Below are 13884 nucleotides of genomic sequence, written 5' to 3' on the forward strand. Positions count from 1 at the left end.
ATAATGTCCCACTTGTTTTGGGACGAACCTTAAGGTCAGTAGTTTATGATTTTGCATTTAACTCAATTTTGCCACTTTTGGTAAATTTCGGTATTTTGTCACATAATCGCGTAATTAGTGTGAATTAGAGTTTCAAAAGTTTTTCTCAGTATTTATATATTTTGTAGTCGTCGGAGGCAAATTAGACTATTATCTGTTAGGTTCTAAATGTTTAGAACAATTGGCAAATCGTGAACACAAACTTGTCTAGATATAGATCTTAAAGTCTATAGGTATTATTAGACAATGCTCAAGGTGATTCAAGAACATACAAGTTGCAAGAAGAAGATTTTATAATCTGTTTGGTTCGATCGATCGAAAGACAGGCTTGATTGATCGAAAGTCGTATCTGCAGAATTTTAATTAAGCCCCAATAGCAGTTCAAGCCCATTAAAGATTAGGGTTTCTAATCTACTTCTCCCAGTATATAAAGGAAACCCTAAGCATGTTTTTATGTGGCTTTTCAGAGAGAAAAGAATGTGCCTCTTTTGTATTTAGGGTTTTGTTCCTAAAAAGCTCTTTTATGTCTTTTACCGGTACTATTCCTTGAAGAATCTCAAGATCCGGTATTGTAGAAGTTGCTGCCTTCTCTTGTCATCAAAGGTGTTGATGATCTAAACCTTCAAGGGTGGTCTTGGAGTAACAAACGAGAGAGTTTGTGTTGCTAAACCTTTGAGTGAGATCTCAAAGTCACAAACGGGGGTATTTGTGTTTTGCAAAGGCCAAAGAAAGAAGGACTCCGTGGATTCGGAGCTTACACATGGTCGTGTCAGTAAGTTCTACTGGTGGGTAGCAATAAGAAGTCGAGCGTGGGGGCTTGTAAGTCTTATTGTATGAATTTCGATTCTTTCTAGTGGATTTGCTTTTTACCTTGAGGATAGCTAGGTTAAATCCTCCCCAGGTTTTTTACCGGTTTGGTTTTCCTAAGTGATCATATCATTATCTTATTTATTTTTCACTGCTATGCATGATATGATTGTTTGATTGTGATAACCTAGACTTGGAATTTGGACTAAGTAACAACTTGGCTAATTAACTAGGTTAATCCAATTGCGTTTTAAAGGGTCTAAAAACTAACAAGTGATATCAGAGCGGGTTGCTCTTTTGTTTTAGATCTTTTGATCTAAGAGCTGATCCTTGACTCCTGTTGTCATGGATAATTTGAAGTGTTTTTCTGATCATGTGTTTGTTCATGCTTCTATTGATTTTATTGATGCCTGTGAAACTCTTCATAAAGAATTATTGAAATCTATGAAAATTGCTAAGAAATTCAAGGAAGAGTTAAAATTGACTAATCTTGAAAAAGAGGAATTGGTTGTTAGATTAGATGAATCTAATAAAAAGAATGAATTTTTGAGAAATCAAATTTCCTCTCAAGATGAGAAGATGAAAAGCTTGGAACAAGAGTTAGTTGAATCTAAAACTAAAATTGAAAATTTGACTTGTACCAAGTCTGCTGTTGATAACAGAATTGTTTCTGTTTCTCTTAAGCCTAAAACTGAAAAAGTTTATATCCCTCATTTTAAGAGGAATAATAAAGAAAAGGCTTATTTTGCTAGGTTAGACAAAGGTAAAAGTTCTGATGTAGACGCTGAAGTTTCTAAATCTAAGTCTAAATCTACTATTAAAGAGCACAATAAATCTGTTTTTGTGCCTACCTATCACCTTTGTGGTGTTGTTGGTCATATTAGACCAAATTGTTCTTTGTTGAGGCAAAAACCAAAATCTGAGACTAGATTTGTTGTTAAGAATACTGATGTTCCTAAATTTGTTCCTATTTGCCACTTTTGTGGTGTCTGTAGTCACATTCGTCCTAATTGTCATAAACTGAAATTTAAGCATTCTGTGTTTCAATCTAGGATATGTAATGATATTTCTCCTGCCATAAGTCCATATAAATTGTTCCATATTATTTTGAAAAATTTAAGCTTGTTGGCTTGTGAAAGGAATTTGTAGGATTTTAGTCTTTATCAGAAAATTGGTGTAATCCCTCAAATACACTCTTCTTCTCATGGATTTTCACCTACAAAGCCGAAGACTCGTGCTATATGGGTGAGAAAAGATTCTCCAAGGTGAGTGTTGCTGACTTGTTCCTGATTTAATTTTTTCAATTGTTTATGGACAAGCCTTGTTTTTGTTTTTTGGTTGTTTTGTTTCTTTTAGAATTTTTTTTATTTAATAAAAAAATCCAAAAACATTGAAAAATTTTCAAAAAGACAAAAATATTTTATTTTGTGTCTTGTTTTATTTTTCTTGAGGATTACATGAATTATGATATCTCTATCTTGATTTAGAACATGCTTGATATTGTGGAGAAACTTGAACAGTATGTGTTAAATAAGAGCTAAGCTATTTCTGATTTTATGTGAGTATGTACTAGTTTGTACATGTACTCAAGGGTTAATTAAGAAATTGATATTTCTTGTTTGTGTACCCTCTATAGCTTAGTTAAGCACTGTCATGCATTGCATTTGCATTGTTCATTTAGCATAATATGTGCTTTTTGTTTTCAGTCATAATTTTTTTTTACCAAAAAGATTATTGTGTCTTGTATTTCACATCTTGGATTTATAATCAAGGATTGGCCATATTATCTTTACATAAGATGTTTATATATCTTGTTTAGCTTTGATGAGCTTACTTATTGCACTTGACTAGTTGAAACTTTGTAGTGCATGTTGTGTGGGAAAGATGTTTATGGTTTTGATCACTTTGTCTTGATCTTGAAGTCACATGTCTTTGACTGTCGGACTTGAACCTTTAGAGAAAGGCATAAATAATCATCTCACCACTGTTCACTAGCCAATCATGAACACCTTAGTGCATATAATAAGATTTTGTGTTCGAGAAAGTGTAGCACATGCACAAAAAGAACATAAGGTGTAGCCTCGGTTTAATTGCTTAATGCTTAAAATTGGTATGTATTATTAGGCTTGATGCCAAATCACATAATTAAAATTTGTGTGTATATTATGAGGCAAAATTCAAGAAACTTACATGATTGCAATCTTATGTTCTAGGAGATGTGAGAGTTATATGATATAACTCTTTAAGTGATAGTCTCTTTTAGATTCTATGTGATGAATTTTGTAGACTTTGTGATTGATTGGTACTCACATATCACCTCACATGTATCTCAAGTTTTTGCTAGTTGCACACACTACACAAGTTACTCTTTACTAAACTTGGTACATTATATTGTGTGTGATCTTGTTGTGGCCATCCAAGATTAAAAGTTCCTTGATTTTAATGTAAAATGTGTTTAAAGTTTAAGATTTGAGAAAAAATTGATTGAAAATCTTGTTTTTGGAAGATCTAGGTTGAATTCAAGTATTTTTTGAAAAACTTTTAATCTTATACTCATGCAATTCATTCATAAAATATTGTGCTTTGAGGAGTTTCTGCATTAAATTATTTTGTTTTTCAAAAATTTAATTTTTCCATGCATCATTTATGTTTAGGATTCACATGTATTGCATTGATTTTTTCTGTATCCATCTTGCAGTTTTGCAGTCATATCTCTCATTGTTTTCACACATAACATGCATACACTTTGCTATATTGGGTACTAAACTTGATTTAAAAATTGATTGATTAAGTTTTTGAGTTATGTACTTTTTAGTATATGCTATTTTTTTATGTGTAAACTGTAGAAAATATTTTTCTTAAGAGATATGGTGGATAATCAATGTGCAAATATTTTCTCTACTCATGCAACTGTTTATGGGTCACATAGTGCCATGTTTGCATTTTATTGAAAGAGAGAATATTTTTTCTTCATGTGTATTCTCAAATTAGTTTTTTTTTAAAAACTTGGTTTGTGTCTTTTTATTTATCCCCAACCCCTTTATTTTTCCCCGAAACTGTTTTTCCCAAAACTTGTTTTGTTTTTCCTATTTTTATAGGGGGAGAAGTTTGTTTTTAACTTTTGTGGTTCTTAGGGGGAGTTGTCGTTCTTCATAGGGGGAGTTGTCTCTATTTTCTCTTACTCTGTTGCGTATATTTTCTGTCTACCTTCTGATTAGGTAGACTTTGTCAATACGTGACAAAAAGGGGGAGACATAGATGACCTGTTTGCTTTGTTTAGGGGGAGAATATAAAAAACTTTTTGTTGTATCTAACTTAGGGGGAGAGTTAGTTTATTTTTTTATATTTTGTTTCATATTATTGTTTATATGTCTTTCTTTCCACACATGTGGTGATGTGTTTGTTGAGTGTTTCAGAAAAGACAGGTGCATTCTGATCAATACCTTCTACCTCCTCTTGCAACTTCTAGGTTAGGAATCTTAGATTGGGATTTGTAATGTAATTGGGCATTTTTTTGTATTGGGTTGTTCTTGTATTTGAGCATTTCATTTTGTATGAAAGTTTTGTCACGAATTGCCAAAGGGGGAGTTTGTTAGGTTTTAAATGTTTAGAACAATTGGCAAATCGTGAACACAAACTTATCTAGATATAGATCTTAGAGTCTATAGGTATTATTAGACAATGCTCAAGGTGATTCAAATCAAGATTCAAAAACATACAAGCTGCAGGAAGAAGATTTCATAATCTGTTTGGTTCGATCGATCGAAAGACATGCTCGATCGATCGAAAGTCGTATCTGCAGAATTTTAATTAAGCCCAAACAGCAGTTCAAGCCCATTAAGGATTAGGGTTTCTAATCTACTTCTCCTAGTATATAAAGGAAACCCTAAGCATGTTTTTATGTGGCTTTTCAGAGAGAAAAGAGTGTGCCTCTTTTGTATTTAGGGTTTTGCTCCTAAAAAGCTCTTTTATGTCTTCTATCGGTACTATTCCTTGAAGAATCTCAAGATCTGGTATTGTAGAAGTTGCTGCCTTCTCTTGTCATCGAAGGTGTTGATGATCTAAACCTTCAAGGGTGATCTTGGAGTCATAAACAGGTGAGTTTGTGTTGCTAAACCTTTGAGTGGGATCTCAAAGTCACAAACGGGGGTGTTTGTGTTTTGCAAAGGCCAAAGAAAGAAGGAGTCCGTGGATTCGGAGCTTGCACGTGGTCATGTCAGTAAGTTCTGTTGGTAGGTAGCAATAAGAAGTCGAGCGTGGGGGCTTGTAAGTCTTATTGTATGAACTTCGATTCTTTCTAGTGGATTTGCTTTTTACCTTGAGGATAGCTAGGTTAAATCTTCTCCAGGTTTTTTACCGGTTTGGCTTTCCTGGGTGATCATATCATTGTCTTATTTATTTTCCGCTACTATGCATGATATGATTGTTTGATTGTGATAACCTAGATTTGGAATTTGGACTAAGTAACAACTTGGCTAATTAACTAGGTTAATCCAATTGTGTTTTAAGGAGTCTAAAAACTAACATTATCAATAAACACAAACTTTTGCCAAATTTTCTCTCTGGTAGATTCCAGTTTATTTCCTTGTGAATTCAAGGAAAACCCTTGTGGATTTGAGGTTTACTACCAAAAACTAATAGTTTAGTTTTTGTTCCACCAAGAGAGCATTGCGTGTGCTTTCTTCAAGCTTCCGCAGCATCAAGTAACCACTCATCACATTAGCAATTTGTAAAAAAATTTGTACTTCTAGCATTTTCCTCATTTTAAAGACCATAAAAAAAATTATAAATCTAAAATCTAAAATAAAATATACAAGCCCAAAAAAATTAGCCTAACAACAAAAATTACCAATAGTAAAACTTAAAAAAATTAAGCCTAATTAACCAATTTTACCCAATACAAACAACCCAACCCTTTAAAAACTTTTAAACAAAATAATTTTATTCTTACCCAACAGCGCACATATCAAAGACAAAAAAAAAAAAAAAAAAAAAAAAAAGCCCTCAATAGCTAAGCAGTAGTAAAGTCAGAGGTCGAAGCTGCTGCACATAACCGCCAGTAGCAAAGGCTCTATCCCTAATCTCTCAGTCTCTATCTCTTGACTTTCTCCATCTCTTCCCCCCCCCCCCCCCCTCTCGAATTTGGTTTGTATAATGCTATAAGCTGTAATTGTGGGTGAGTTTTTAGTTTTCTTTTGGTTTGAGCTATCTAGGCTGTTAGGGGAGGGGGCCAAAGCTTTGGAAGAGAGACGCCCAACCTTAAAATAGACAAATTATACCTAATAAAAAAAAAAATAGACCAAGGGAGCCTGGACCCCTTCTAGGTCCATCCCTGCCCTAAAGGCACTGCTAACATGACCCTTTGATTATAAACTCATGTCCAGTCTATTCTTTTATGATGTATTTATTTGACAATGTTAGACAAAGCCATTATCCAGCAAGATTATTGTTAGGGTACACTTATTTATGCCTATTTTTACTTAAATCCCACTCATTTATTTTCAAACATCACCAACATATCATTGGACTTCTCCAAATATTTTTGCCCTATTGTTACGCTAACCCACAACTATTCTCCATGCCACCACTAAATTGGGCCACAAATATAAAATATTACAAGACCAAATATTTCATGAGGCCTATAGTTCATACATACGCCCAAATTATTTTATTAAAGGAGTTCAAATCCCATGATCAAAAACCATGATTCAAGTCCATGGGGAATTATCTATCAAAAAGCCTAGTTCTTACTGGCAATATTAAAAAAGCCCAGTTCTCACTGACAATATCAAAAAGCCCAATTCTCGCCAACAATTTCAAAAAGCCCAGTTCTCACTAGCAACATTAAAAAGCCCAGTTCTTATTGGCAATATAAAAAAAAAAAAAAAAAAAAAAAAAAAAAAAAACCCAGTTCTTACTAGTAATATCAAAAAGCCTAGTTCTCATTAGCAATATCTAAAAGCCCAATTCTCATTGACAACATTAGAAAACCCGATTCATATTGGTACTATTTAGAAAAAAAAATCCAATATTGTTAATACTTGGGAAATACCATATGATCAAATTACCTATGCCCATAACCACAATTGTTTAAAAAAAAAAAGAAGCTTGAATGCTCATATGTTTCCAAATTCATGAGAAATTATGATTATTTTATTCTACAGTCACTATTCATAATTCTATGATGATTATTCATCCTATAAGCTTGTCATTTAAATTATGACATGATTATTGGGAACCATAAACATTACTTATGATATGGAATTCGTCATTTCAAAATGATAAATATTATTAAAGAAGCATTTTGAAATAATTAAGCTTATGCTATTATATTACATTCATTCCCCAAAGATCTATTACAAATATCTATCAAAACCCAAACTACATTTAATATCCACTAACAATAAAAGTCCACAAGAGATGAAAATCCAAGGCAATTGTGTCATTAATGTCCATTTTGTAGGTTGAAATATGTGATAGAAGGAGAACAAGCCCAAGTGAAAAGGGACATAAGCATAGCCCAGCCAAAGGGTCTAGTCCACATGAATAAGCCCAATCCAAAGTTCTAGCCAAGGCAAAGGACTGAACCAGCCAGCTAGCTTCCTTCTTGTTCATCCTTGACCAAGGTTCAGCTGGAGATTTCCTCAAGGGATAACCGAATCTCTAAGAATGGACTAAGGGTTGTCCCATCAACTTTCTACTACCATCTCCCTGACGTAAACAATGTCTAGAGGTTGTACTAACAACTAAAGTCTAATAAGTAATGGAATTTCATCATCTTCCTCAAAGCTCTATCTCCAGCGGAAGGAAGCCAAAACCCAGTTACTTAAGTCTCAACAAATCAATTCTATAAATGCCAAAAATGTTCAAGAATTGGTTCATGTGCCAAGCCCATGAATCCTAAAGTAGAAAATTTAGGAAATGTGGTTTGGAGGGCATAAAGGGATCTCCAGTGAAACCCTCTGAAGTAGGCTCAAAATTTGATACCAGACTTGGGGTGTTGAATCCTACTCTCTAGGGTCCAAATCTCAATTGCAACACCAAGATTCTTCCTTAATACCTGCCCTAATCCTATTGGCTGGACACAACCTCAAAAATCTCAGCATTTAATGCAAGATTACCCAAATATTCACCCATGTGTCATATTGCCCAAAGAAGCAAGGCAGCCCAAAAGAAAATCTACCATTTATAACCAAATCTTAGGATGAGCAGTCTGCTATTTTGCCTCCTGACCAGCCCTAAGTTTTTTGATTCTTGCTAATCACCCCCCCCCCCCCACCCCTTTAAGCTCCACTATAAAAGGGTAATCACATCAGCCCCACAAACACATACCAAGCCCTCTGAAAATTCTATTATTCTTATTGCTTTGCCATATTTCAGCTTGTAGTTCAGCTTTCCCTAGCTCATAAATCATCCTTCTCAGCCCACACTCACTAGCCTCAAACATTCCTTTTCCCTTTTCTACATATCCACACTCACAACTCTCTTCCCCTTTAAAGACCTGGTTTTAGCATTATTTCCACCATTCCATTACAAGCTTACACACCCACTCACTCATTTAAAACAGCTTTTACTACCCCACTTATACCCCATATACATATCCCACAAGAATCTTGGTTCAATATCTACTGCATTAAGCTGGAATCTCTCTCTCCCTTCACACTATGCCAAATAACTCCTTTCTTCTCACCATGGAGCCATTGATCATTACTTTTTGTTTTTCTATTATTGAAGGATATAATGTATTTTTAACAATGAAATTTTTCCCTTATATTGACGTAGTAGTAGCAAAAAGTACCCTAGACCCTTTTGACCGAGACACATAAGGACTTCCTAAAGTGAACACCTTCTTAAATTTGTTCAATGATTGACTGCTGGACTATAAGTTTAATTTTACCCTTATATTTTCTTGCATTGTTGTAACAGGATCGATAATCTATTAATTAACTACTATGAAGTGTTTTATTGGGCCTTAATGTTGTTCTTGCTAAGGTGCACCTTTTATTTCTTGCTTAGATAGACTTGTCACTACACCAAAAGTCTTTGGGTATCATCTTAAAGCCCAATGTTGAGTTTTGACTTGGCCTCTCCATATTTCATTTGAGGACATCAATTTCCCCCTCAACAATTATTACGCAGCCCCGCATTGATTGTTATGGATGGTTGGCTCATTTGTCTTGAATTTACATACAGTTCTCCGAAGATTTCATGGCCCATGTTCGAACACAAAATTGAATGTATAATTAGTGGGTATGGATAGCGCTCTCTCTTCAAAGTAAAAACAGCTTTTCAAAGGTGATAGCACGCTCACATAATTTCAACTAGTTTTGGAAATATCTGGATTTGGTGATATTATTAAAAGGTTGATTAATCTATTAAGTAAATCACTTTCCTGGTTGATTCAACAAAGTCATCATCACTAAAGTCATTGTTTGTTATTTCAATTTCCAACCACTAATGGTGAAATCAAGGACGAGAGTTTTATTTTCTTGGTCACGCAATTGTGGAAATTTGATCATATTACCATTTATTGAAAGCTCTCTCTTCTTCTCCTTCCTCGTAAGTCGTAACCCATACAATTACATGCACGCACGAGCCATGAAAAACTTCACTACAAAACAAGGACTAAAGTGTTCAGAAATTTGACTAAAGAAACGAGACGTAAAAAAAATACTTTTGAATTAACAAAAAGAATACATGGAAGCTAAATTGGCTTTCATTTGTCAATTACAAATCGCCCACCAAAAAAATAAAACATTTGTGTAGGTGTCGAGTTATTTTACCCAACATTTTATTCAAACTAATACTACCAAAGAATCAAAAGGTGGGATTTTTGTGTCCCATCCTCGATATTACTATACTTTAATACAAAGACACGGCTTAAGTCCAATGCACTAATACACTAGACATGATGAGATACGAACATATGTTCGCATTTTAATATGTCAAGTGTATTAATGCATTAGATATAATCTCAACCCTTAATATAACATTAACAAAAGAATTATATGCTTAGTCTACTAAGACCATTTGTTTTGTGAGTACTGGTAACTTGATAAGCATGTCCAACGGGGGACCTTGCATGCCGAAGGTGCCTCTCTTGGGAGAGTAATTTTGCAAACCTGCAACAACATTATATGCTTTTGCATTAGCTTAATGTGAAAACTAAAAACAAAACTCTTTTCTAAATAAATTCTAGAATATAATAACAGTTTGATATATTTATTTTTAGTACCTTATGAGGGCAGCTTCATTAGTTTCATGGTTAGAAGCCTCATAAATTCCTGTCTCCAAGTTCACCCTAGCAACTGGTTTCTTTAGCAACTCTTCACCAACTTTCACAAGATCATCCATATTTTGTTTTGTGGCCACGTCCACAGAAGTTACTGTCCCAACCAAGGTATCGTCCTGCATTGTTTTGATTCAAACTTGTCTACGTTAATTAAGTGAACAAGAACTTTTGACTTTTATACCACGAATTTTATTACATAACACATCTATACCAAATTACCAATGTGTCACTTCAATGTTAATTATGTTTTGTTTTATTAAATACAAAACAAAAAAAGTAAGAACAATATCATAGTTTTTACTAATTTTACTATAAAAATGTTTTCACACTAACGTAATAATAAATGTGATCAGAGTCACTTTAGCATATAATAAATAAATGTTTAAATTATTTTTTTAATTCATGATGAGAAAGTCACAATATGCAATAAAAATCTCATAATATTTTTATAACATTTTTATTTTTAGTTGTAGTTGATCTATATATAATCTTATTTTATTTTGACTTATGATGAATTGACACCTCAACTTGTTGAGAAAATGTTGTGAGATTTTGTTTTGCTTGTAGAAGAACTCGATTGGTGAACATCAATTTGCATGATCTTTGTAATAAAATTTGTATTAATCCTTAGTATCACCCAAAAAGTAATTAAGAAATTTATTTATTACATTGTTGATGTGTCATTAATTACATTCATTGACATGTAATAGTTGTAGTATTTTCTTATGTATTTCTTCTGGTTATGGAAGGTTTAAATGATATATATGTACCTGAATCCGCAAGTAATTTTTCTCAGAATGAAGGGCTTGAAAAACCACAGAGAGGTGGACATCAACCATGTCTGCACTTGCGTGAGAAAATACATCAATAATTGGGGTGGAACCACCACTTGTTAACCAGTCCAGCAAGCCCCACTTAGCTGCTTGGTGTGCCCTGTATTTTCCTTCGGCTTTTTTTGAGCCAGTTCCTAATGATATCACCAAAAACTTTTCATAGTCCATTGGTTTTATTGGAAAGAAGTCAGAACTTCCTCGAAGGATCTGCTTTGTCACTTCACCAATGGCAAGTAAAGCCTGAGATTGCACCAATTTAGTAATATTAGAATAACAATAAAATGATTAAATTTCTTATTTTTTAAATAGCTATATATTAAAAAAATATTAGGAAATTTATTATATATAATAATCATTAGGAGTCATGTGAAGTTTGAAAAAGACATACCGGATTATTAGCAGCAACACCACCATCTGTAAGGTTAAATTCTCTCACATTTCCCTCAGGGTCTACAGTTTCAAAGTAATAAGTTGGAAGATAAGTTGGGGCAGCTGAGGTTGCTATGCAAATATCTGAGAGTAAGGCATTCATGCTTGGGTTGTTCTTTACCTGTTTTCATGACCAAATCAAAGTAAATGTTAGTACAATTCAGCTCCATCACTTGCAGTCACTTTCTTATACAGGGTTAATCCGAACCACTACATATATTGTGGAAATTAAAGAAAAAGAAAAGTACTGGGGTAACCAATTAAAAAACCATTTTAGTGAGAAGAAGACAAACCTCATAGCTAGAAAAAATGGCTGGCTGGAGTGTTTTGATGTCAAATGTTGGAATAACAACATTAGTCAATGTCTGTTGCAATTTTGTATGTCCTAGTTTTCCCTTAACAAGGTTATGCAGATATTTCCCATCATACTTTGGTCCAGCTAGAGCTTTGATAATCTTTGTAAGATGAGGAAGTACTGGACAACTGCAATTTGGAAAAAATAATATCATGTTAAAAACCAAAACAAATGGGGTCAAGTCAATAATCAAACAGATATATATATATATATATATATTATTGATATTTTTATATCTCATACTCTAATTTTTACCTGTTCTGTGGGAAGATACGAGGGCAGTGGTTTAGGTAGAAATCCTTGATATCCTTGGCAGCAAAGACAGGTCGGTTATTTTCATCTGGAGCAGCTAGCATGGCAGTGACAAGACCACCTGTGCTTGTTCCCGAGATAACATCAAAATAATCTGCTATTCTTGCATCTTCACCATCCAGTTTCTGCACCATACATAAGCAAATATAGAGTAAGTACATGGAAATATTGCATGTTGAACCCTTATAAATGATTTAACAAAGCAGAACTTCACTTGTGAATGAAAAAAAGTGTTGAATTTCTTTAGGTTTGTGGCATGAAACATGTATGATTAATATATAATATATTTTTCTACCTGAAGTTCAGATTCTAAGAAACTAAGGATAGTTCCTGGGATAACCCCTCTTATTCCACCACCATCAATGCTGAGAACAGTGATTAGGTTTCCATAAGTTGGAGGTTGTAGGGGTACATTTGTTGAGCCCATTGGGATAAAGATGCAGGTAAGGAGAGAGAGAGAGAGAGAGAGAGAGAGAGAGAGGATTTAAGAGCTTTAGAGAAACTAAGAACTTTTAAGGAAGTTAAAAAGAGAGGATTATGTGACTTGATATGTCTTCTTTTCACGGAAGTATGTGTATTTATAGTACTCCTCAGTCATCTCCTTGTTCAAAGATTCATCCGCGTCATTGGATTGGGCCATAAGCCCTAAAAGAAAGTCATAGGATCAAAGTGTTTCAAATTTGACCAATAACTTGTACCTTTTCTGATATTGCTTACGTACATATATACTGAAAATTCACAAACCAATGTAGTGATTCGTGTGAATACAAGCATTGCCTCTTACTTTGTCACAAAAATGGTCCCTTTAGGCTATGGTCACTGTAAGTGAGAATTGTAGGTGAGACCACTTTAGAAGAATTGTAGGTAAGCATAAGTTTGGTTAGACCATAAAGGCAATATGGGTCTGGTTAGGCAACAGGCCTAACAAAGGTGGTCTTGAATGGCTACCCCCAAGTTAATCCCTACCTGGTGGCTAAAATTAAATTTATTATTATTCTCAACCTTTGCTTTTGCTACATACAATGGCTGCAACATTCAAGAATAACAAAAGAGTCAAACTTGCATTTTACATGTTAATTTAATTCACAAAAGGCAGTGCCTGATGTGTTGGATATATACACGAGAGTAGAATGTTCATACGGAGAAAAAAAAAGGAAGTTGAGAAATTAATATATATATATATATATATATATATACACAATATAGTGGAGCTCCTGTGTCATATTAAGGACTCAATTGGAGTTTTCCCAAGTATTATCTTCCCGATATGATGATGATGTTGGGGAGATAAACATTTTGGACTCAATTGGAGTTTTCCTAAGTATTATCTTCCCCACATAATGGTGATGTTGGAGAGATAAACACTTTAAAGAGACTCATTGAGTAATTAATATAATATATAAAGACACATTTGACTCAAAAGGTCTAAGCCCAATGATTAATCACTCATTATTATCATTATCATTCAATGAATGACTTTAATAACAAACCTGTACACCCAACCGGTGATCATATCATTGAAAAGTCATTTGGGGTACTTGTTAGAATTCAACCATTCAAACAAATGTGTACAATTCAATTACATCTAATGCTTAAAGGAAATGTGAAAAACTTGATAATTCTATTGGCCTTATGCATTTTGTCCTCAAATCGTGTTGAATTATTGATCCTATGTATCTATACCATTTTACAAATCCTTATTCATTCTTAAAAGATTTGATTGTTCTATCAAAAGGAAAAGAAGTAAGTCTTATAGCTACGATACTTAGTTTTGGTAAATTTCCCAATTGACATAGTCAAACCTTTTTTTCTTTTCT

The 13884-nt window shown here is 33.7% G+C and overlaps 1 protein-coding gene across 1 annotated transcript; it reads right to left on the minus strand.

The window, feature by feature from the left end:
• Positions 1-9508: 9508 nt before the first annotated feature.
• On the minus strand, positions 9509-12511 carry LOC126711535 (patatin-like protein 2). The gene is made up of 7 exons (XM_050411274.1): positions 12363-12511; positions 12011-12192; positions 11694-11883; positions 11360-11521; positions 10909-11211; positions 10082-10254; positions 9509-9968 (listed from the first exon to the last, which is right to left on the minus strand). Exons 1-7 carry the CDS (start codon positions 12492-12494, stop codon positions 9851-9853), a joined length of 1260 nt encoding a protein of 419 aa, XP_050267231.1. The 5' UTR covers positions 12495-12511; the 3' UTR covers positions 9509-9850.
• Positions 12512-13884: the final 1373 nt, after the last annotated feature.

Source organism: Quercus robur, chromosome 2 (genome assembly GCF_932294415.1).
Source record: "Quercus robur chromosome 2, dhQueRobu3.1, whole genome shotgun sequence".
NCBI lineage: Eukaryota > Viridiplantae > Streptophyta > Magnoliopsida > Fagales > Fagaceae > Quercus > Quercus robur.